The sequence below is a fragment of the Triplophysa rosa genome, linkage group LG6, assembly GCF_024868665.1.
Source record: "Triplophysa rosa linkage group LG6, Trosa_1v2, whole genome shotgun sequence".
NCBI classification, from domain to species: domain Eukaryota; kingdom Metazoa; phylum Chordata; class Actinopteri; order Cypriniformes; family Nemacheilidae; genus Triplophysa; species Triplophysa rosa.
In genome coordinates, this window is record NC_079895.1 from 22,242,829 (window position 1) to 22,267,748 (window position 24,920).

General features: G+C 37.6%; 4 protein-coding genes across 4 annotated transcripts in view; all 4 read left to right on the forward strand.

The window, feature by feature from the left end:
- The first annotated feature begins 1,857 nt into the window (after positions 1-1,857).
- Positions 1,858-4,018, forward strand: mitd1 (MIT, microtubule interacting and transport, domain containing 1). The gene is made up of 7 exons (XM_057336612.1): positions 1,858-2,365; positions 2,439-2,540; positions 2,657-2,793; positions 2,883-2,969; positions 3,094-3,206; positions 3,705-3,765; positions 3,907-4,018. Exons 1-7 carry the CDS (start codon positions 2,221-2,223, stop codon positions 4,000-4,002), a joined length of 741 nt encoding a protein of 246 aa, XP_057192595.1. The 5' UTR covers positions 1,858-2,220; the 3' UTR covers positions 4,003-4,018.
- A 647-nt stretch (positions 4,019-4,665) lies between these two features.
- On the forward strand, positions 4,666-15,702 carry cracdla (cracd like a). Its single transcript, XM_057336610.1, has 11 exons — positions 4,666-4,763; positions 5,018-5,146; positions 8,443-8,514; positions 8,640-8,778; positions 8,968-9,100; positions 9,300-9,431; positions 10,089-10,289; positions 10,521-12,039; positions 12,175-13,148; positions 14,197-14,302; positions 14,389-15,702. The coding sequence occupies exons 2-11, from the start codon at positions 5,020-5,022 to the stop codon at positions 14,571-14,573; spliced, it is 3,588 nt and encodes a 1,195-aa protein (XP_057192593.1). The 5' UTR covers positions 4,666-4,763; positions 5,018-5,019; the 3' UTR covers positions 14,574-15,702.
- Positions 15,703-15,955: 253 nt separating this feature from the next.
- creg2 (cellular repressor of E1A-stimulated genes 2) lies at positions 15,956-19,484 on the forward strand. The gene is made up of 4 exons (XM_057336088.1): positions 15,956-16,682; positions 17,035-17,204; positions 17,346-17,459; positions 18,569-19,484. The coding sequence occupies exons 1-4, from the start codon at positions 16,281-16,283 to the stop codon at positions 18,708-18,710; spliced, it is 828 nt and encodes a 275-aa protein (XP_057192071.1). The 5' UTR covers positions 15,956-16,280; the 3' UTR covers positions 18,711-19,484.
- Positions 19,485-20,584: 1,100 nt separating this feature from the next.
- Positions 20,585-24,920, forward strand: part of mgat4a (alpha-1,3-mannosyl-glycoprotein 4-beta-N-acetylglucosaminyltransferase A) — a 61,978-nt gene continuing 57,642 nt past the window's right edge. Inside the window, exons 1-2 of the mRNA XM_057335364.1 lie at positions 20,585-20,699; positions 21,090-21,395. Coding sequence (XP_057191347.1) covers positions 21,302-21,395 — 94 coding nt within the window. The 5' untranslated portion in view covers positions 20,585-20,699; positions 21,090-21,301. The remainder of the gene's footprint in view (positions 20,700-21,089; positions 21,396-24,920) is intronic.

The window sequence follows — 24,920 nt, forward strand, 5'->3', positions numbered from 1 at the left end:
AAAGGTCAAAAAACATCCAAGAAGGAAGGTATAATCCGCTTGATACACACAAGGTATAACTTCCAAAAACAGAGGCAAGAAGATAGAAAACACGGTGGCAATCCAACAAAGAAACAACCAGATCTGACAAAATTACAAGTGAGGTGTGCATTTAAATATTGTCCGGGTAATGGATGACAAGTGGCGGAACAATCAAGATGGCTGCTGGGATGTGATGCATTATGGGTAATGGAGTCCAGTGAATCAATAGTCCGGGGATTGTGAGCGTGAAACGTTGGGGAAGAGAGATGATGCGGTGGGTGTTGTCGGGGCCGATTGGGTGGACGTTACAAGTGGTTTTTAGGTAGTTTAATGCAAAATCTTACATAGTGTGCCTTTAAATACATCACTATCTGGAGGTCTTCTGAGTCAGTGGCGAAACTTACACTATTGGGGAAGAATACTCTCCTAAACTCTGTAAAAAAGTAATTGAAAAGACCAAGGCAGAGGCTGGAGGATGTCCAAGTCACAGTGTTCAATTGTGAAATAGAGCTAAGAAAGAGTATGGCATATCTTCTTAAAGCAGACCATTCTCAAAATATGAAAAAAGTAAACTGGTCAGGAAGGTCACGCAAGCCCAATCACAACTTTAAAAAAGTTAAAGCCTCAGTGGCTCAGATTTGAGAGGCTGTGCATACTGTTGACTGGGTTGTCACAGCTTTATGGAAAAAGTGGCAAAGAGAAGCAAATGTTAAGAAATATGCATTATGACATCCTGGCAACGGTTGCCTGAAAACATGTAGGACACTTTAAAGCCAGCTGGAAGAATTTCTATGGTCTGATGAGACCAAAATTGAGCTCTTGGGCCATCACACTAAATGCCATGTTTGGTGTAAGCCAAGCAAAGTGCATCATCAAAAGCACACAATCCCCACTGAAGCATTGTGGTGGCAGCATCATGCCCTGGATAAGCTCCTCTGCCATTCGTTTTGGAAGGAAAGGGGGGGAAAGAATGCGCTACATTTACGCATCTGGCAGAAGCTTTTTTATATTTTAAGTGACAGTGCATTTGAACAAATGACTTTGGTATTTCTAACATCATGGGAAATCAGCTGGGAAAACTGGGCTCTACACTATATCAAATCATAGAGGAAAACATGATGGAGCATGCTAAACGCATAAAATATCCTAGTCAACCTCAGTCCAGTTACTACTTTATATAAGTTCAAAAAGGCTGTACACTCACAATCTTCATACTATTAATCTTGATCAGTATGGCAAAGAAGAATAGGTGGAAATGCAGAGACCAGTTGTTTGAAGCTGAACTATTTATGTAGGCTCCTAACATCTCTTCAAAACGTGTAATATTTATTAAACAAGTATTTCATGTTTCTTAAAATTTTTATTTATTATTAGATATACCTTTCACTTTTTTCAGATTTTTCAGTTGAGCTAAACAAATAAAGAATAAATAAATAACATGAGTGTTTTCTGTTAAAAATGGCATGAGATCGCTTTAATTAAATATAATATAAAATATAAATATATTAGAATGAAAACAATTGTTTTCATTTTTTGCTTCGGCAGACACCGCATTGACCACTAGATTGTTCGCCAACGTAACCGCCACATTGCCAGGCAAAACACATACAAGGAAACGTGAGCAATGCTGCTTTTCTGTATAAAAATCACAAAAACATATACATTTCTTTTAGAAACATCAACGCTGACATATCACAACAACATGTCAAATCGCTCAATGTGACGTTTATGAATATCATGGATTCTGTATGTTTTATTTTGTTCGCTTGACGGAAACGGAAATGGTCCTTCAATATAATGGGAACGGCTGTATTCAGCTGTATTTAAAGTTCCTACCGGAAATGTATAAAAGTAACGTCTGGTTTAAAGCTAACTTATTTATTTCCGAAAGTTGTATTCGTGCTGGCATTTAATTTCAGTATCGTTTTTAAAATCATTTTAAATGAATAAATGTGGTTCCATTACTTTAATGATTACGAAAGCATCCCAAAAGTAGGTTTATTTTTGTTTAAGAGAGTTAGAGACAATGGTGTGCTTCTCTTAATGGCATTTTCCCCGTGTTTAAAAGAGCTTTAACAAATGCAGAAATACTTCCTATTTCTACACACTATCCTCGATTGGAGTTGTACATGTAAGAGTCATTGGCAGAAGGATCTTTTGCACTGATTTTGTTGCCTTAGCCATCAAAGAAGGTGGAATATGGCTCAGGATTTTCTCCCAGGCATGGAGAGCTCTGCTATCTCTGTCCTAAAGAGAGCTGTGGAGTTGGATCAGAGCTCCCGCTTACAAGAGTCTCTGGTGTGCTACCAGGAGGGGATCCAGCTCCTCCTAGATGTACTGAAAGGTATGCCCAAAAACTGGTTAATGTAGTCCTTATAGTTTTCAATGGTACTCTGAATATGACCACTCTTTTCTAGCTGTAAAAGATGAATCTAAGAAGGTCCACTACAGAGAGAAGATCAAGGGCTATATGGACCGTGCAGAACAGATTAAAGACCATATGAACAAGCTGAAGGAAGGTATTTGTTAGGTTAGGTTTTAACAAACTTTAGTCAATGCTCTCAATCTCTTGAGTCACACTGACTGTCAAGTCACATCAGTTTTCTCTGTTTCTAATTTTCTTCTCGTCTGTCAGAGGGTAAATACCATGAGCAGGTTAAGATCGCTGACAATTCCACTGGTTTCAGTTATGAATCCCTCTTCAAACCATACATCAGAGATGGGCTGACTGAAGTCTGGGTGGAAGACCCCTATGTGCGGCATGTCCATCAGGTAGAGACTACAGCGCTCCTGCATTCTTAAATAATTATTTTACCATTTGAAAAAAAACGGGTAATGTGCATTAAAGTTTTGTTTTGCAGTTGTATAATTTTCTTCGCTTCTGTGAAATGGTGTTGAAAGGTCCTTGTAAAGTAAAGACTATCCACCTCCTTACCTCTAAGGATGAGGTAAGATTTAGTGCTTTGCAACCTTTTATTTGCTACTACAAAATTTTACATATTTGCTTGCATCAAATAATAGAAGAGTGTTTGTCTTTCTAACAATCATTCATTTAAATCTGTGGTTTTCCAGGAAAGATCCTCTCAGCAAGTCAGTGCCCTGGCTGAAATAAGGCAGTCACTACAGAGTGAAAATGTTTGTTTGGATATTCAGTTCTCATCTACTATTCATGATAGAGAGATCAGGTACATCTTCTATATTATTTACTGTATACTAGTCTTTTAGCATTGTGGGAGATAATATTAAAAGATTTCCTGTGCCAATATCTGTTCAAGGTACATTTTAATGATCGATTGATTGCTTGATTGATTGCTTGATTGGCAGAAAAAAAATAACTGGCCATATTTTGTTTGAAAGTGATTCAAAATATTAACTAAAAAATACTTTGCTGCATGAACGCAGTGTCACTCTTGCAGTCATGCTGTTGTGCTTAATACCAGCTAACAGCTCTTATTCAGCCACAGACTGATCTTACTACAACAGGACTTTTGCTTAATTTCGCCATTTTCAATTTAGGAATTTACTTGTTTAAGACTGTGAGAATGGACTATCTATATTTGCCACTAACTTAGAGGGTTGAACAGTGACACCAGCTATAGATAGACCAGTTAACTAAATAACCAGCATCAGCTGTTGTTGTTTTTGCAGGTGTGAGTTATGACATATTGACTTGGTTTCCTCAGGTTTAATAATGGTTGGATAATTAAGATCGGCAGAGGTCTTGATTATTTCAAGAAACCAAAGGTACCACTATACACAACATTTTTACACAGCCCTATTCATTAATCATTTCTATCTGTGAAATAGAACAGAGCCAGAGAACCTGAGATCTGATGTTAGGCTGCAGTACAAACATATAAAACATAATGTTTCTCTTTTTTTAAGGGTCGATTCTCCATAGGATACTGTGATTATGATTTGAGAGAGTGTCATGAGACTACCGTGGACATTTTTCACACAAAACACACAAAAACGACATAAGGCTGGCTTGAAAAGCTTCTGCACTTTCTTATCTTTATGGATGAATCATCACATTCAGCTCTTACATACTGCACGTACCTGGACAACTGGAAATGTGCCTTTGTCTCCTATTTCCATTTTATTGATGTTAAAAACAGTGGAAACTGATTTTATGGTCTTTTTTAACCTATTCTGTGATATTTTATGATGCCCTTGACCATCTGTACAACTTATGGGTTTACACACCCAACATTTGCAAGATTTTTTTATAGCTAGGTGGTGATTGTTTTAAAGATTGTTTTATTTTTGGTACTGTTCAACCGGTTGGAATTATGTAAAGACTTTTCTTTTCTATTCAGGAGAACTTATTTCGGGCAAAAAAGCAAAACATTTAGATTCTGCAAGTGGTTTGTAAGTTTGAAGGGATATTTCATCCAAAAATGAAAATTCTGTCATCATTTACTCACCTTCGAGTTGTTCCAAATCTGTATACATTTCTTTGTTCTGATGAACACAGAGATAGATATTTGGAAGAATGCTTATAACCAAACAGATCTCGCCCACAATTGACCATAGTAGGAAAAAATACAATGGTAGTCAAAAGTGCCCCAAAACTGTTTGTTGTCCTGCATTATTCAAAATGTCTTCTTTTGTGTTCCCCAGAACAAAAAAAATGATAAAGTATTTTTTCCTACAATGGGAGTCAAAGGGGACGAGATCTGTGTGGTTATAAGCATTCTTCCAAATATCACATTTTTATACAGATTTGGAACAACTCGAAGGTGAGTAAATTATGACAGAATTTTCTTTTTTGGGTGAACCATACCTTTAAGGGACATTCTTTTGTTTTAATGTTTATATTTATTATCTTGTCTGGCCTTTTTGTTGTGCTAAAGTTATCAAACAACCTGCATTTGCAAGCAATTTAGCAATATGCTTTCTGGTTTATACTCCGCTGAATTCAGTAAAATATAAATTATATATAGCATCAGCGTCATCTTGTGGACATTTTGTGAATGGCTCTACTATCTAACAGAAATGAACTGCGCACACCTTGTGTTCTACGTCACGATTTCTCTTGATACGACGGTCATGGTGTTTTGCTCCACTGGCTCGTTTAAAGTGCAAGTGTATGACAGACAGAGAATAACTTCACTTTCAACATGTGAGTATATGACATATTTCTGTAAATTTAGAAGCCTAATACAATTCATAAAACAAGCCATATGAATGTTAATTGTCTTTCATTTTTAGAAATAATTGTGAAGGTTTTTAATGGGGAAAATTAAAAATGTTCTTATATACTTTGTACGCAATGACTGACACATTTGAATGTCTTTTGGAGTATTTATTTGTGTGACGTTATGTATTTAACGGGCAACTGAATGTGGGGCATTTGGACTATGAAACAGCTGGCTGTTTAGGAAGGGATAAAGAGTGTAGTAAAGTGAAACGTCGATTTTTTAAAACTATTTTATAACCCGAAATACCCGACATTGTTTATTTTACTGTATTTTGTACTTTTGCGTTAACATACAATAGGCTATTTGTATTTCCCAGCAGGAAGAGAGGATTAAATCTGTCTATAATCACCCTTAATCTCGATATGCGCTCTTCATCTCGCTTCATGAAAGATACGTGGCTCGGAATTACACATTATTAGTCTCTTCAGAAGACAGAAGAGTAGCTGTGGTGATGTTTGTTTATTTATTTTAACGCCACGATGTTTTGTTCAATGGTTTATTTTCATTTATTTATTTGTAAAAACATTTGATGATGATTAAGTGCATTTCCCCAAAAAATCTACAATGAAAAACTATGAAAACTCTAAAATGCATTGTAGTAAATTGATAGCACTTCACAGCGAGGTTGTATTTGTTAACTATAATGCAGCTAACACAAACTTTACTACAGTTAGTTCATGTGAATTTCAACGTTTAAATATAGGCTATGTTTAAAATAAAATGTTGTAACTGTTAATAGTTAATGCACCATGAACTAACATAAATAATTTTATTGACATTAACAAGGATTAATACATGATGAAAATGTATATTGTTCATTGTTAGTTCATGTTAGTTAATGCATTTTCTACTGTCATTTTCTACTGTAAAGTGTTACCAGTCAATTTTAGTAGAATTTACTAGAATTTGGTAGGAAATGCTCATCAAAATCATCACATCACACCTGTTTTTATTACATAAATTCAACGAAACAAATGTCCATTGACTTTTGTTTAAATATTGACTGTTTAAATACTCATTTCAATATACATGTGTAAATTATTCATTGGATTAGATTGAAAGGCCAGACACATAATCTGAAAGTCACCCAGATGTGGAGATGACTCTTGTCCAGTATACGGAGAGGGATTTGTGGCATGCACCTCTGGATCCTGACACAGATTTATGCTCTGTATCTGGGGCATAGCTGCTCTGTGCTTTGCCGAGTGCCGGATACAAAACGTTCTATCCTCAGATATAATGGGTACTTAAATGAATGATTGACTAGCATATGTAATTTTAAAGGGTCAATATAGGAGAGATTAAATGGTGTTGGAATGTTTACTGTTGTTAGAGAATAAAGGAGAACTTTTGAAATCCAGTTGTCTGTCAGTGGTTTATTTTACTTTTTAAACTGGCTTTGTACAAACACCTTTCAAATAGGTTGTAGCCTACTTTCACGGTTACTTATAGTAACATACAAGAGGGAGTTGAAAGCTCCTGTCAGTGTCTGCACGGAAAGAAGGAAAGCATAGCGTCTTTTCCATCATGTTCTAAACCTAGCAACCAAATATCAACACTGAACTACAGAGCAGTTTACTGTACGCTACTGTATGTGCTGTAAATTCAGGCTAACCGAACTTTGAGCGGGGTTTGATGTTGTTACAATGATTTGCATACAAAAACTGAATTTCATTGGAGTGCTTTAATGCAAATTTGCAGGTCATAGTTGTTATAGTGATATCTTAAACAATATATCTAAATACAAATCCAACAAAGAGAAATCTGAATTGTATGTGCGTATGCTTATATGGTTTATGAATGGCTCATAAAAATGAGTCTGTAAATGTTCATTATGACTAAGCATAGTTTCTTCATGATATCAGTCTGTCTATCGACATATAAAGTATTGGGTGATGCATTGTATTGACGGATGGATGCCTTCATCAGTTCTACATTCCAATAGCAGCACACTCCAAAAGCTGTTTAGTGTTTTGTAAGAAGCTTAAGCGTGCTGGAAAACGTGTTGGGAATGTAACAGGGTTTGTGAATGTGTATGTCCAACTCCTTTCTGCCAAACATCAATCCCATCAGTGTGGTGTTTTTCACCTTCTTGAGGGTGAATAAATGATGACAGAATTTTTATTTTTGGGTGAACTACCTTTAAATCGGTTTGTAACTTCTTGTTAGCCCTTTGTTGTAAATATATCAGTTCATAAGTGAATTTTTGTGTAATATCTGCATTTCGGCCCGTTATTTGTCGGACTGTACTACTGTAACTGTATTTCATCTGTAGTTTGGGGATTAATCCTTAGTAAAATATTGTATGCGATGTCAAAGCTAAAAAAAGTCCATGTTACAGTTAATAATATGTTACATACTGATTATTCATTCATTTCTTACAGCATCTGTTTTCTCAAAGTAAGTCAAGAATATGCTTCAGTCAACAAGTGATATAGGCTACAGGTAGCATTGGACATTGTAAGGACAATTTTCTTTTACATAAAAACTATTCAGCAGAGGTCTTAACACAGGGATGGACTTTGCATTTTTTCATTTATTCATGTCTCTGTTATCATGCTCAGTGATAAGAAAAGTTTGCTGTCATAATAAAGAACGTGGACGTTCAACGTGGACGTCCAATACAGGACAATGCCTCTGCTAGAGTGAGTCAGTATATAAACAAGGTTTTGCATCCTTATGGTTTAATAGTAAAAGGCTGAAAGAATGGAAAGCTAGCTGCTTTTAATATGCCGTTTATGCATCACACAACGTATAACTGGTTAATGTTAGAATAATATTTCTAAAACATACAGAAAAGATTTTTGACTAAATCCATTTCCTTATACAAAGCTATAAAATAACAAGAGTGAATCACATGTAAAATGTAACGACTACAGATGAAACCTTTGGTCTCCGTCAGCTTGAGAAAAGCTCTCTGTTATCAGGACTATAACATGCGAAATTAATTTATTAACCCTGAGAAATTGCTGATATACGATTCCTCATTTCATATGTCAATACATTTCTCTTCTGTTCCTTGAAGCAAAGATCACTTTTCTTAACTTTTCTCAACTGTAAATTTAAGAATTACAAACAATCATTTTTAACCATTTGTCTGAGACTATATAGCTTTTCTATAAATCAGATTACTCCATTTATGGCTGAACTGTTTTCCAAACCTTTCTTTGTACTAATTCAGTTTTTGTGATTTCTGCGTAACTGTCCTTATTAACAGCTGTGCTGGTGAAGATGGATGTCTTGGAACCTTCGGGAGACCCAGAAGGGGGAGGTAGTGATGACTTAACAGGTCAGAATTCTTTCCATAAAATAAAATTTAGTAAGTCCCAAATTTGGCTCTTCAAACCCACTTTCGAATGATATGTAAATATGTTGGAAGTACATACGTCACGAGCAATGTGTGTTTGTGTTTAGGGCGAAAGAAGCCTGGGTTAAAGTCCTTAAAGTCACGGCTGTTCGGGAAGATAAAGAGAAAAGATGATGATGGCAGCATGAAGCAGACTCAGTCTGAAAGTGACATCACATTGGGTGCTAAAAACTCACAGCATGAGCAGTAAGTATCAGTCAGTAAACTGTTGGTGTCCTCTGGTTATCTTTCCTGTTGTCCTCAATGTTGCAGAATTTTACACAAATTGTATTTTCACATATTTTGTCACAAAGGTGTGATCCGGAAAATGTGTAACAAATTAAAAGTTCCCCAAAACTGAAGCTCATAAATCTCTGACTGGTCTTTTCTTCTTAGCTCCCAAGGCATGCTGGGATCCCGTGCATTGTCACATGATAGCATTTTCCTGGCAGAAGACTGTCATTTAGACCCTGAGCCACCAAGAGGTCTGTCTCATGAGAACATTCATGGGAAAATTCAAGCACTACAGGTATGCGCTGTCAAACACACACAAGACATGGTCCTATTTATTAAGTAAAACTTAATAAAGTTAATTTTCTTTATTCTAACTTACTTTATTAAGTTTCATGTTCAAACATAAGCGGAAGTCATTTTGTAATCTTTTAGATTATTGTTATATATGGAATTATTATGAACTTGCAGTTAAACATTTTATTTTGGTTGTTTAGATGAAACTCCAGAAGCAGAAGATGCATTTAGGTCCGCAGCCCCTGCTGTTGCCCATTAAACGTCATGAACACATAGGTGCAGGTTCAGAGGAGGACGGGCTTCATCGACTGTCCATGAGCATACCGAACAAGGTGCTTGTACTATATAACAGAACAGTGTTCTGTATAGATGCATATAGTTTATCTGAACCATCTTTATTGTAATGCATGTTGTGTATTGGTGCTAAAAGCTTGTTTTCCTCATGAGTAGGCCTTCTGTCTTTCTCACTAAATTATGTGCATGAGTTTGTGGTTCATTTTGTCATTAATCTATTCAACATTTTCCCTAATATAAACATCCATATTATTATTCTTGCCATTTCCTAGTTGCTTGCCAAGTTTAAAGCCCCGCCCCTTACACTAAATAGGGAAACTAAAACTATTAGTGCATAAGGGGCCGTTATAATATGACGATAACTATAATGTAAACTGTAAAGGTGCACTTGTCTCCGGGATGTAAAGCATTTATTTAGCCAGCTTGCCCAGACTTTTAATATATAAGCGTTATATCAATAAGTATTATAGTCCACATTCGACTGATACAGCTTTTAATTCGAACATAAACCCACATCACATTTGGCAATAGCCAAACAATATTCCATGTGTGATTTCTCACAACATGTGTTGATAATATGCCATTCATACAGGACAAATAAAACTGGAAATATATGGACTAAATGTCCATGGTTTCTTCTATGTAAAATAGTTTGTAATGTCCCTTTAATAGATGTCCTACTGTTCCACCCCCAGGTGTCGTCCCGGCCACTCTCCCCACGACCCATTAGCCCAGTATCTTCACCCATCTCCCCATTTGCCCCAAGCTCAGGAGTGGACTTAAGCATTCCTCCCCAGCTCTCTTCCCTCCTCGACAACTCTGCTGCCCGTCACCGTATGTCTATTAAACCTAAGAACCAACGAGCAAGTGCCAAGAACAAGAGAACAGTCACCACGGTGAGTCCTCTTATAAATCTGTTTATGTAGTATTGATTATGGCACGTATTTTAACTGAATGTCAGTATGTCAATTACTTCATTAGTAAAAAAAATCTATTATGGATATTTTGAAGCATCTTTACGATGTTCTTTTCCTTACAGTACAGTTCATAGTGACCATGTTTGTCCAATCCCCCTCCATAAATAATAATTTTATTATTACATTTTTTCAAATGTGCTTCCTGGACAGGCTGAAAACAGAGCACAATCTGAGAGTATGAACAACTTGGAACATTCATTGACTGACAGAGAGGAAGGATTGCTAGCTAAAGAGTCTACCCATATTCGCTCATATTCCTCTAAGGTCTTACGCCCAGGGGACAAGCAAACTGCTACACAAAGGAAGAGCACCCCTCCAGTTTCACCTTTAATGTCTCTACAGTGTCATGAAGAAAGTAGACAAGTTTCAGCTGAATCTGAGAATGAGAGAAACCTCATGTCCACATCTCCTCAGAGCCCTGGCCTAACGGAGCCGATTCCAGCTGAGACACCAATCTCCACCACAAGACAAGAGGTTACAAAAGAAAGCAAATGCCTTCCAAGATCAGATGAAGCCCAAGCTGCCAAACCTCCAAGCACAGTGCTGTCAATTGACAGAAAAGGGAAAGGAGATGTGTATAGTTTCAGACTGCCTAGGAACAGCCAAAGCAGCCTTGTGTCAACTTTAGGGACACGTGTTGAGGCCACACAAAAAACAAGTATTACCCAAGATGAGAGGAAGTATAATGATGTGGTAGTACAAAACAAAATGGACACATCAGGCAAATGTAGTGTTCAGAATGCAGGGAATGTAGAAAATCGCCATTTCTCTACTCAAGCTCCAGCTAATGTGAATAGTGAAGTGAATTTGAGACCATCATCTCTGAGAAGAAATGCACCTTCTACAGATAAAAATTGTGAGTCAAAGATCCTTCTGCCAGTCATGACAGTGTCTACTGTCAGTCAGGAAGAACACAAGACAGAGTCCACAAAGTGGCAGAGACCACTATCTGGATCATTCCACTTTACTGTCTCTTCAGACAAGATTCAAGAGCGTCCAAGGACTGCAAGCTTTACTGGAGTAATTGGACAGGCCAGACTGAGAAAAGAACCTCTGTCTCCTTCCAAACCACCTTTAACTTTCAACATAAAGGGCCAACAAGCTGAGAAATCAAAAACAGACTCAAGCTGTAACATATTACCGGAGTCGCAAAACGTAGGCAGAGCACCCAGCCATCCAGTGATACCAACAAAGTTTACCGATCCAGCAACGAATCACTCTCGATCCCAGGATATTGAGGGCAATCAGGACAACGGGATGCACGAGCTTGGGGTAGAGGCTACAGAGGAAGAGGTACAGGAGGGAGTGGAGGAAGCAGAGGAGGCAGGAGAGAATGTGACCGACAATACTGAGGAAGGTAAAGAGAAAGACTCTTCAAATGCATTTGGAGTAAAGCTGCGTTCCACCTCTCTTTCACTAAAGTTCCGCCTGGACAAGGCACAGTCAGATATCAAAATAAATCAACATAGTTCTGAGGTCTCCACGCTGTCTCCGCCCCTAGCCTTGTGGTCTAATTTAACCAGTTTCGTGGAACGTGAGGACCATCACACTAGCATTGGCTTGAAACCCAAAGACCCTCCACTCCAAACCAATGAGTCTTTCACATCCAGTTGCTCACTCAAGGGTGTCTGTAAAGACAAGGAAAGACCTGCCCTACTTACACAGGCCGGTGAGTTTCCTTTTGTGGTTTTACAAAGTGTCTGAGAACGTTTAGTTTCCAGTACTTTCCAGCACTTTATTCCAGTAGTCAGAAGCCCATCTATGTGAAACTGATTTGTTAATATGAAACATTATGTATTTCCAGAACCTCCTCCGTCCTCATCAGTACCCAGCAAAGCCACTAAGAAAGTACCTTTACTTCCTAAAGAAACTGCAGACTTGCCCCTAAAAGAGCCAATTGCAGTCTCCTCTCAGGAGAATGCAACATCTACAACCTCTGAGTTATCCTGGATGGAGATGGCAAGAGAGAAGACTAGAAGTCTACAACAGCTTTTTACTAGTAGACTGCCCGAGTTCCCTGGCTTGCAAACAACCACACGACCAACAACCTTGAACACAACACAACCACAAGCCCAAACATCCACCTCCCAAGTTAATGCAAGAACCACCCAAAACATTACAAGCCAGCAGACGCAGCTTCAATTGTGGCCTACAGACACGACTGCAAGAAATATGCCATCTGCGCAGTCTTCAGAAAGATCCACACAACATATGCAAACCAATAGAACAATGAGCCAACCTTCAGCCATACAAACCTGTACAACCACCAGTCAATCACAAGTTGACAGTACCAGAGAAGTCCTGTTTCAATCCAAACCACAAAACAGTCATTCAACACCAAAACCAACTCAGTCTTCAGTTACAAGCACATCAAACACACAACCCACCACTCACACTATACATACAGCAAAACCATTACAACCACAGACTCCACCCATCCAACAGACATCACCACTGCGTGTAGGACCCTTCCAAGCATCACATACCTTCACACAATCTATACAGTGTCCCACAACTTTTCCAGCTTACCCTTGCCTATCATCAAGCCCCAAAATAACATCCAACCTGATGCCCCAACAATCTGCCAATACTGTCTCAATGCATCAACTCCAAAATGAGGGCGGTGAGTCCTCCACAGCTGCAGGGAAAGCTGATAGAATAGTGGCTCAGGGGAAGGGCGCTGGAATTGAGGATGGTAAATCAATGTGGTCAGCAGGATTGGGAAACAAGCCCCCACTGATGCAACGATGGGAAAACCAATCTACTTCGGCAACCAAGGTATTATATACAGTAATTTAATCTTTACCCAGTGAAGTGCAGGGTAGATGCAGATTACCAAAATACAGTTCAAATAATACATGTTTTTAACAACAAGAAATAAGCATTGCAGCTACACGCCAGAAGTCAAAAGCTAACATGAGGCCATAGACTACATCAGGGGTTCCCAAACTTTTCAGCCCGCGACCCCCAAAATAACAGTGCCAGTGAATCGAGACCCCCACTATCCTCGGAGGTGGTTTAAGTATACAAATGTTGCGCACAAAAGCGCACATGCACCTATTCAACCCAAACGCGCATAATGACAACACAAAAGAGCACAGTCTAACATAATATTATTTTATAGTTATTTACCCATTACTTTACTTGTTGGTATACATAAAATATGAACTATTACTACAGATGGTTGAATTTCATCAAACTGATTCGAGTGCTCATGGATGTGCTTCTTTTCGTACTGAGGACTATGGCCCCTCTGACTGCGGCGCTTCTCCGCCCTCCTCCGCTGGCCTCCCTGCGTTGTCTTTGGTCGATATTAATCAATGTTTCATTTCGACAAATAAGAATATCCTAAACTTAAAGCCTGAAAAATAATCTGCGTGCACATGGGACTGTTTACCGCTGTGCTATAAATGGACTTGCTGCGCCTAACCTAATGCGGTTGCTAATGTTGAAAATGTGACGTAATCACCTCAGGGGTCATGATGGAGGGGGAGGAAATTCCTAAGGCTGATGGCATCTTTTTAACTTAACTGATATTTTTATATTTTATTATACTTATTGATTACATACTCTATTTCTAATAATATAAATATATATTTCTGGAAATCATCTTGCGACCCTGCCCTCGCGGCCTTGCGACCCCCACTTTGGGAACCCCTGGACTACATCACGGTCGCCTGACATCCACGTCACCACCAATCCTCTCACAACTATTTTTAAAAAGTAACAAAGTTACAGGGTCATGTTACAATATCTATAATTGTATTGATTCTTGTGATTAAATTGATGATAATTATGGCGGTTTTGTGATTATTCATTTCTGTAGGCAGGTGAGCAGAAAGACACACCAGAGTCCCAAGCCACAGCTCAGTCAACAGCTCCTCTCAGACCTATCTCAAAGGTCTCAGGAACAGACAAAGGCATAGACCTTAGTGAGTATATCGATGCCTGAGTGGGTTTGCATACATGTCAATGTGTATGAGATTGCAACTGACATTCGCTGTTGATAATTCTATAGATGCTTCAGTTTCGTCTGTCACTATGAAGACAGGAGACAGAGAGGATAAATGCCAGAAGAAACCAGTGCTACCTTCATCATCACCATCATCTCCTCTGCAGTTCGTTCGTAACAGTGGCCAGCCATCATGGATGGAACTGGCCAAACGGAAGTCACTGGCATGGAGTGATAAGACTATGGACTAAAATAAAACAGTGCTCAACAGTAGACAGGGAGAGCTCAACAGTAGAAATATTGAAAGGATGCTGAGACTGTTTATAAGATTGGAAAGCATTTTCATGTTAAAGCATCTAATGAAGACCCATGTCAAAACTGTCATCTATTTGTAAGTCAAACTGAACTGCGGTAGAGAGTGATCCAGTGTGATTTGGAAATGAAGCACTATTGTAAATGTTGTTAACGACCGCATATTCATCAGACAGTCTCTGTAAAACAGTGTAGGTACCAACATTATGGCACTGAAACATAAATAAAGTTTTATGGTTAAAGGGATATTTCAAAGGCAAAACAAAATTTCCATGTTTTACTCACCCTCAAGGCATCCTGACTGAATGTGACTTTATTCTTGAAGAATAATGCAGTGTTATAATACCACGTATCATTTTTCTTCCAAGCGGTAGAATGGGAGTGAATGGGGGCAATTTTTTGAATCTCCAAAAAGTGCATCCATTGATCCATCCATCTTCAAGAGGAAAGTCATATTCAGTCAGGATGCCTTGAGGGTGAGTAACACATGGGGAATTTTGTTTTGCTGGTGAAATAAAGAGTAGCTGGTAGTGCTTGCATGAACGTATCTCACAAACACACCACAGAGTGGCACAACAGAACACAGTTGTGTGAAAGTAAACCAGAGGAGAAAAGGAAGGGGAAGAACCAAATTGAGGTTGTGACTCAAATAAAAGCACCTGAGTGAGATCTCAGGAATACAATAAGATTCTTATCCACTTACATTAGTGCATTTTCATCATTTCTGATGTTCACCACTTTGTATCATTGCTTTTACTATGTTAAAATATGAAGTAATTATTCAACTACGATTTATTTCCCTTTCCAATTACACATTTTATTTATTCTATTATTGGAATGTTATTGTATTTCACAATAAAGATGCATTCAATGACTTTGAGCTTGCTTTTGGAAATAGAATCTCCATCTTTCAACATCTGTGACCAATAAGTTGTATTACCAAAACCCTTAAATTGGTATTGTTTAGTAATTGGTTAACAATACCAATAAATAAACAATAACAATTTAAAATGCAAAAAAACCACTATCAGAATATACAGTAATCAAGCTCACCTTGTTGCATTTCTCAGGCGGTTCACGTGGTGTCACTGTTATACTTGGCTTTTCCCTACTATTACCAAAGACTATACATATTAACAAGACGCTGCAGTTCCATTGCTATGGAAGGGGAGAAGAGCGACCCCACGATACATCGCTCTAGCGAATAAAGCCCCGCCTTCCAGCAAAAAGAGCCAATCGTCAAAGACGGTTTTTTGAGGGCGCAGCTTGCACTACGTGACAATCTATGCGCATGCGCAGTAGCTGGAGAACCTAAAATGAATATTTTAGCGCAATCTGAGGTTGCGAAACTAAATATGGTATAGTTCCTGTCGGATTTAATTATTTGCCATAAATGTATTCTTTTATTATGACTTTTGTGAGCGATTTACAGATATCTATTTTCGCCTTTCAAGTACTGTAAATTAGACAGGACTTGGTATTGTATGACTGAAATGATTTTGCAAATATGGCTGCCGAGTGCGGTGACTTTCCTTAAGGCGACTTTGCTATTACGTAACGCCATTAATCTTTGGTTGTGAAATCAACATGTTTCCCATGCAATCTGAAAACACAAGGGCCCACCTTGAAATAATCTAAACGCTATAATGTTGCTTTATTCGCTCGTTGCATTAATGACAGTGTGTTTTAGTCAAGGTTACACCATCAGAAGCTCGGTCTCGTGGGCTGTCACGAATGATGTGGTGGATGAAGAGCTGGACCCGCACTCAGACGAAACGCCCGCTGTGCTCGTCGATAATATCGGGATCTGGAAACAAGCCTACCCGTCCTCTGTGTACCGGGACGGTCCAGACAAAAAAACTGAACAGAGGTCAAAAAGCGAGGACTTGTCATCTGCATCTCGTGTGTTTTCATATCGAATAGCGGAGTTGAAAGTGCCGTCCAGTATCCCTACCCCTCCGCCTCATGAGGAGACGGCGAGGATGGCCCGATATATGGCACACTACAGCGACTGGGGTTACCTAGCAACCATCTCCACGCAGGATAAGGTGATGCTTTATTTATTTGGGTGCTTTGATCTGAAGCAGTGTGGCAGGAGTCGGTTGTGACGCATTTTTAAACTTGTGCTTTAATAAAACTATTGAAACGTAATGTTGTTCCTTAAAGTCCACACCTTGGACTGATAAACTGTGTATATAATAAATGAATGCACTTAATAATCATTTTAATTAATTAGTCATTATTGAACATAATTCCATTATGTCTGAAAGTTTAGTTATTCATGCACATTCTAATACAAATACATTGTAACACTGCTGCATGTGACTAAATTATTTTACATGTGTATTCCTCTTGGAAACTTTCTTTGAAAACAAGAACAATCTCTTCTCTAAATGTTAGATCAAAGGATTTCCATTTGGAAACATCTTCTCGGTCAGTGACGGTCCACTGGACAATAGCACTGGAGTGCCTTATTTTTACGTCACACCTATGGACAACACGGTAACGGATCTTCAGAGCTTCCCATTTGCCTCCTTAACCTTTTCTCAAGCAGAAGGAGATTTTTGCAGGTGTGTCAAATATCTCAAATTCTGCCTATTTACTTGAATTTTTTTAAGTGGTCATAGACATACTGTATGTATTTATACAATTAATATTTTAATTGATGCTCTCTATTCTGTTATCACGCTATATGTATTTTTCTGAGACAGGAAGCAAGTTTATGACCCTGAGGATCCAAGGTGTGCTAGACTTACTTTGACTGGTAAAATGGTGGAGGTGGAGCCAGAGGAGCTTGACTTTGCCAGAGAAGCTATGTTTTCCAGGTAATTATGCAAAATATACAAATTAATGTATTGTGCACATAGTTGTTTTGAATGAATGTTCAGCTATATACACTTTCAAGCCAGTTAAATGTCATAAGAACTTGACAAGGCACATTTGGATGAGGTGTTTTAAAAAATATAGAAACTCATTCAGTTGTTTATTTTCTAGGTTAGAGGGTTAGACTTGGGGACACATGCCACCATTTAATAGAGAAGAACATAAACCAGTATATTCTTTATTCTGATACTTATATTTATGTATGGGTCAATGACTTATAAGGACCACTTATCATGTGGTGCGTGCGTCCAATAATATCAATAATTGTATTAAAATAAAAAATAAGATATTTAATTTTAGTGGCTAAAATATTAATTTCTGATACAGTATGCTTGATACAGTATTAGTGAATGGTATTTTTTATATCAGTTGAATGCGATTTTTAGGAAAAATACATTTGTTAATTTGTTAAAAACGTAAAGATTTTAAGCATGTCAAGGAAATGAATTAATTTCAAGATAATTCACAGTCGCACCACATTACATTTTTTAAGGTTATGGCCAATTCATAGATGAAAAACACTAAAATCACTTAATTTAATTTTTTTATCTGCATTTATGTGTACACCACATTCTCAATGTTTGAATAACTGCAATAGTTATTATTTATTTGTATTTTAAAATTGGCAAGTGGAAAATCCGTACATGTCATTGACCCATAGAAACAGTGAAAGCAGTTTTGGGTGACACTTGAGTAGTTTCAGGGCAGTTTGCATAAATTTTGCCTTCTATATGTCCCACTCCAAATGAACTCGGACCATCTCAGATGTCCACGTTGTCAGCATGGTGTACTTATACATGATTTGCTTTGTGAATGCAGAATTTATTAACATATATTTGCCTGCACATACACAGGGATACAAAAATGGGGAGGACAGAGAAATCTTCCCCATTTTAGCAAGCACAACTGAAGTCATGTGATACATAGTTAATGCTATCAACACTGTCAAGAGATAACTGGTGGCAGAAGCAATCGATTTTAATCGCGGAACCATGCAGCTCTTAGTATTTGGAAAAATACATTTGCATTACTTTTGTTTCATTTTCTTTAGGCATCCTGTTATGAAGAAGTGGCCCCCAGAACATAAGTGGTTTTTCATGAAGCTGGTTCTGGAGCAAGTTTGGTTGCAGGACTGGGTTGGAGGAGTCTCACTCATTTCACTTGAAGAGTATTTCAAAGCAACACCTTTCTGAGAAGGAAAAACAATAACCAGATTATAGAATGAAAACAGTATAAAAATATTTAAACTGATACGACTATGGAAATAAGAAAGTGCTTTTGACTAAATGTTTTGCCTTGGCCAAGATGTTCCATGCCCCTGAATTTTGCTGCTTACATATTCTTAAGGAGTTGTTATATGTATAAAGGTTGGAATTTTAGTTCATGTAGTTTTGTGTTTACATATTTGTACATAAACATTCAAATAACTCATATTAAATCATTCTACTATAACCACTTCAGAAAATTTAAACAACGCTGGCTCAGATGAACTTCCTGTTTTGTTTTTTAAAACTGCACAAACATTTGAATGGAATACAACAGAACATTTGTAACCCAATTAAAATGTTAAATGAATGTCTTTTAAGATGTAATTAATTATATATGTACGATTTTTAAAAAATAAATGAAAACATGAAACTGAAGTGCTGTTGGACCTTGCAAAGTGGTCTAAAGGGCTGTATATTTTTATACACAATAAAAGTATATAAAAGTGTTTATATTAAATAGAGATTAAATTAGGATATCTCCTCTGAAACTCAGTTTACATTTAAAGTCTGACATTTCAGTTATGGAATACATACTTACATTTCAGTTAAGTTTTAGGTCCATAACTTTGTCTGGAGGACAGTTGTTAACAAGAACAAAAATCATCCTAATGAAAACTTAAATAATAGTTTGTGCCTTGAATTTTCACAATGATGCATATGCTGCACAACTGAAATAAAGTATTACGTGTACATATTATGTGCAAAAGTGAAAGTTTACTGTCCTTTTTTTTTGGTTCAGTATTTTGTGGCTGACATTTTTGTTTTTAATTTGAATGAAGAAAAAAAATGTTTGACAGCAGTAATATGCTATAATAGAGGAGCTTAAAATAGATGTTAGCAAAATAAAATGTAACACTTTCTAGATGTACATGAGGAACATATAAAGGTACAATCTGTATTATTTCTGGGACAACACATTTTGTGTTAACTTTTAATTCAACTTTGTTGTCTCTTTTATTTATTTAACACATAATCAACAAAATGACTAGCATAACACATATAAATCACATAACACATCCTTTTTGAGATTGGTAATAGTGTGAAATGAGTGGACTGGATTGACTCAATTACCGGCCATACTGTATATAAGAACGACAAAAGTTCAAACATGACTTTCACATGACCATGTCAAATGGAGATTAGATATGATATGGGGTAAATCAAAAAGTTGTTTGCTAAAGTGTCTGTGGAGAAAAGATAGGAAACACTGTACGATTATATTCGTATACTGCAAGGGTTCAAGCCCTTAAGCTATCAGTGACAGTGAAGGTCAGATAAGCAAATCAATTATTCATTAAATGTGCATGCCCTCTGGCGCCTACATTCAGACGGCAGGCATTACGCACACGCACGCACGCACGCACGCACGCACACACACACGCACACACACACACACATCTAAATATAATGTACATATACACTAGGCAAATCAGACCAAGCGCCAATCTGATGTACAATTCAAGAAACTTCATTTTATGGCTTAAAATATGTGTGGGTAGGTTTAACATTTTCTGAAATAAAAAATTACCAAGATATTAATATGTGGTGACAAAATGTATAATTAACAGAATGGTTCATAGGATAGTGAGCCGCTATAAACTTGAGAGTGCTTTGTAAAAAATTGAATCGGTGCAATGTGTTCAGTCTACCGTGTGGCGGCAGGCAGGAGCTGCACTGTGACTCTAGCCAATCATCTTCCACGATTTGCGATGGCTACTCTTTGTGGGCGAGGTCCGTCGATTTTACCCAATCATCGTTTATGGTGTGGGGTTGCAACCTTCGGTGGGTGTGGTGTTGAACAAAGCTTGATTGAGAGCTCAAATCACCACTGAAGGTTCAGGCAGTACGGTGCGTCCGATTTATACATTTATCAAATTTGTGTTTGGATCGCAGCTTAAAAACAAGTGTGAAAAGGTAAGAACTGTTAAACTTGAGCTATTTGAAAATGCCTGTTATATATGCCTGATATATTTTGGTTCCTCCGACAGGTAGTCAACTCTGTTTGTTTTACAGCAACGGTCGGAATATCTGTTTTATAGAACATTGAATGTTGTATTGCCCCGATTTCTGTATCTCCCTATCCACAATATGAATTGTCCTCTGCAATATTTGTTAATATTTTTTTGGTGATCCTTATAGGGGTTGGTGATTTTCCTACAGTCAGCTAGCTCCATAGAGCAGGAAAATCATATTGCATGTATAGGCTATTTGTCAAAGCTGTCCGTTTAACTATACAGTGCAGTCCCCCTTAACAAAACCGAAGCCCACATAATACCGTTATCATGTCTATTTATATTTCTCTAGGTGCGGGAAATCAAGCAAAGGCAGGCATGAGCATTGCACGTTTTGCTCTTGAAATGCATCAGTTCCGCTGGGTTGCCTCGTGACTGAAAGGAGGACCGCGCGAAGGAGACAGCGGATGATTCGGACCCCTGTCACCTCCCCCTCCGCTCCTCTGAAGCGCCTATGTACGGCTGGATCAGGAGGACAGCTGCACGGGGAGGCGCTGAAATGAGATGAGGCTCAGACATGGAACTGTTGCCACTGCGATCATTTTCTTTACCTCGTTTCTCAGTTTATCTTGGTACACGGCTTGGCAAAATGGAAAAGGTACGGAGATCTCTTCAACTCATTCATATTACACCTTCATCTAGCCAAGCAATGTTCAAAGGAAACTTTGGATTGGTCTTAATGTTTGAAATTCCCAGCTGGAAATGTTATTTTCAAGAGTGGATCATTCGAGTTAATCCATTCATGTATAGTATGTATTAGAGTTGGATAAAGTAGATGCTACACTTTCATATACGTGACTTTTGTCAATAAACGTTTTCTCTAGAATTTAGTCAAATGTGATTGTTCAAATGCATTTGTCCACACGCATTCCCAAAACCACAATTAAATAACTTATCGAATGAATTACTTGGTCAATGCTATCAGGTATTTTAAAGTTTCACTCTTGTGCTATTCTGGTGTTGAATGAGATTTTAGGCATTAACTAAGTTTAGGAGAATTGGTCTGCCAGTAACTTTTAATCAAAAATGCTATACATTTAATAATCTCATACATAAATATTTTGATATTAACCCTTTTCAGTGTAACGTAAACCTTTGGTGCCATCTGGATGCCACAAATTTGTGATTGATTAGGGACCAAGACATTCAAGTGTGGAATTTGTATTTTTCATTATTCATTTTTCAATGCCTGTTTATAAATCAGATTTTAAATTGTGGATTTGTCACTGTGGAATCTCGTACAGATCTTACTGTATAAGCCTATGTACATATGCATTTCTGGACAGGCATCTGAAAACTAGCATCCCTCTAAAACCTGTTGTATTACCTTGTTAAACCTGCTTGTATGTAGCCTTGTGGTTCCTGAACATCCATTTTCTATTCTTATTGACAAGTGTCACACATGATGTTGAGTCTGTTTAAAGGGTCTTAGAAATTACAGCTAAATCTACAGATTACTTCACCCAAAAATGAAAATTCTCTCATCATTTACTCACCTTCGAGTTGTTTCAAATGTGTATAAATTTAAGTGTTTCCCCTAGGTTTACAGCTTTACATAAAAAATTAAATTAACTTGACCTTCAAGGGTGGCGGGAGGTGCCGTTGGAGGGGCGGGGGGCGGGGCCCCCCCAAGGTAATAGTAGGGGAAACACTGTATTTCTTTGTTCTGATGAACACAGAGAAAGATATTTGGAATAATGCTTACAACCAAACAGATCTCAACACCCACTGACTTCCATAGTAGGAAAAATTACTTTATCATTTTTTTTGTTCTGTTGAACACAAAAGAAGACATTTTGAGGAATGTAGACAGCAAACCGTTCTCGGGCACTTTTGACTACCATTGTTTTTTTACCCACTATGGTAGTCAGCAGGTGTTGAGATATGTTTGGTTATAAGCATTATTCCAAATATCTTTCTCTGTGTTCATCAGAACAAAGAAATTTATACACATTTGGAACAACTCGAAGGTGAGTAAATGATGACAGAATTTTCATTTTGGGTGAAGTATCCCTTTAATGTTGTGGTCAAATACAAAGCACTTTAAAGGAATAGTTCACCCAAAAAATGAAAATTCTGTCAGTATCCTTCTTGTCATTTTAAATCTGTATGACTTTCTTACTTCTGCAGAACACAAAATAAATTATTTGTTGGTATTTGAAAAATGTTGGTAACCAGTACCCATTGACTTGCATTGGTTTCGTGTCCATACAATACAAATGAATGAATACCAACATTCGATTACCAACATTTAAAAAAAATCTTCTTTTGTGTTCTGCAGAAGAAAGAATATCATACAGATTTGAAATGACAAGAGTGATCAGGGTTTCCGCTATATTCATTTTGCCGTGATGTGCCGCCACACTAAATCCCCCCACCATGGCTGCAGCTTCTCGATGACGTACTGTTTCCCATTCATTCCTAATTTGTCTCACCAGTGTTTCACCAACTCTTTCACTAGTTTTAGGGATTTTCCAACCCCTTTTGTTCAGTAGAGGCTCATACAGACAAACTTAGTGTCTTTTTGGATAAACATTAGCTTTTGGTCAGTGGAAAAATGTCTTGTTTTCCCTGTGCAGGGATCACCTCTCTCAGCGTCTACTCTGTGCAGGGAGAAGCGGCAGCCTACTTGTGAATTAATGAGTACAAAACAGCGTTTCCAAAAACGTGACACCGTTACCAGAGGTTGTGTCATAATCGTGTTCAGGGCAGGGGTAATAGCCTACGATCACGCTCTAATGAAGGGAAATTACAAAAATGGGAGTTACAAATTGTCCTTATTTTAATCTGTCAAAATGACGGACGGCCTTCAGATTTTTTCGTCACTGGAAAACAAAATACGTCAATGACGGAGAATTTTCGGCTAGCGTGACGACTGTAACTGACTGTTTGATATATAAATATGAAACAGAAAATATGTACATGAGAATGGCTTTATTGGGCAATATGCTGTATTAAAATACAGAATGTTAGAAATTAGAAGCAAAACAGTGTTGTACGTTGCAACACAGAAAACTATGTGATGATGTCACGAATATGTTAATTTCCCTTTGAAGTCATCCATTGCCACAGTTCAACAAAATCCTATCAGAAACACTGATAGTGACAGAATTTTCTCTTTAATATTGATAGTATTTATTGGAAAGAACCCCTTCCTCATATGTGCACTCTTGTTTTAAATTCTCGTGTCTTCAGAGCGTTTAAGCCATATAAGTGACTCATTATTAAATAATTTGATGTCGCTCCAACTCTTTTACGTCTCTGTGTCTTCTGTCTGTCAGGCACAATGTTGATTACTGTTTAACGGGTTTTACGAGCAGTCATAGATTGTACGTGTAATAGCATTGTAACTGCTCTCAAAGGTTCAAGGTTCCATTTCAATGTTTCCCACATGATTAGACTATGGGGGCTAAACATATTTTTCTCTAGGGGGGTCCGGGGGCATGCTCCCCCGTACGAAAATTGAACATATTTTAAAGGTAAATGCTGCAATCTGGTGCATTTTAAGAGCAAAATTAAGTGACTCAATCTATAAGAATACAATAGCTACTAGTAGTAATTTAATCATTGGCACCATATATATAAAAGGGATAACACATGGTAAAAGGAGAGTGCACAAACAAAAAAAGTCAAAAACATGTAGAGCATGAGCCATCAAAAAATGAAGCAAAAAAGTGTTTACAGTTGAACTAATTTGTATATTACCATATATTAAAACGCAGGCCGGGCATCAGGCCTTTTTCACAGTGCCATTGTCCCACTCCCCCGCATGGTAGTAGGCCTATCACTTTACTATCCGGACCAGAGCATTCATACATTCATTCATACACAACAGAGTAATGTAAAGTTTGTGATTTATTATGTTTTCAACTTTATGCGCTAAACTATTTTAACAGTTTAAACAGTGTCATTCACCTCATTAATTCAAATTCGTGCTCCTCATTAATTCAAATTCGTGCTCCAGCACATTTGGCTATCAAACTATGCGTTCTGCACGTGAGCCACAAACAAAAAATACTCCAAACATTTTTCTAAATTAACTTAATATCGAAATTAAAGGAAACATGAATAATTTGCCATTAAAAACAAAACAGAACTATTTTTGGCGATTTGGAAAAGGTTA

What these genes read in the sequence shown, in the direction of transcription:
- mitd1 (XM_057336612.1), top strand. Translation starts at nt 2,221, where the DNA reads ATGGCTCAGGATTTTCTCCCAGGCATGGAGAGCTCTGCTATCTCTGTC. An exon ending in CCTCCTAGATGTACTGAAAG is followed by an intron (nt 2,366 to 2,438) that starts GTATGCCCAAAA and finishes ACTCTTTTCTAG; the next exon opens with CTGTAAAAGATGAATCTAAG. An exon ending in ATGTGCGGCATGTCCATCAG is followed by an intron (nt 2,794 to 2,882) that starts GTAGAGACTACA and finishes TTTGTTTTGCAG; the next exon opens with TTGTATAATTTTCTTCGCTT.
- cracdla (XM_057336610.1), top strand. Translation starts at nt 5,020, where the DNA reads ATGAACTGCGCACACCTTGTGTTCTACGTCACGATTTCTCTTGATACG. An exon ending in AGGTAGTGATGACTTAACAG is followed by an intron (nt 8,515 to 8,639) that starts GTCAGAATTCTT and finishes GTTTGTGTTTAG; the next exon opens with GGCGAAAGAAGCCTGGGTTA. An exon ending in AAAAACTCACAGCATGAGCA is followed by an intron (nt 8,779 to 8,967) that starts GTAAGTATCAGT and finishes TTTTCTTCTTAG; the next exon opens with CTCCCAAGGCATGCTGGGAT.
- creg2 (XM_057336088.1), top strand. Translation starts at nt 16,281, where the DNA reads ATGTTGCTTTATTCGCTCGTTGCATTAATGACAGTGTGTTTTAGTCAA. An exon ending in CCATCTCCACGCAGGATAAG is followed by an intron (nt 16,683 to 17,034) that starts GTGATGCTTTAT and finishes TCTAAATGTTAG; the next exon opens with ATCAAAGGATTTCCATTTGG. An exon ending in AGAGAAGCTATGTTTTCCAG is followed by an intron (nt 17,460 to 18,568) that starts GTAATTATGCAA and finishes CATTTTCTTTAG; the next exon opens with GCATCCTGTTATGAAGAAGT.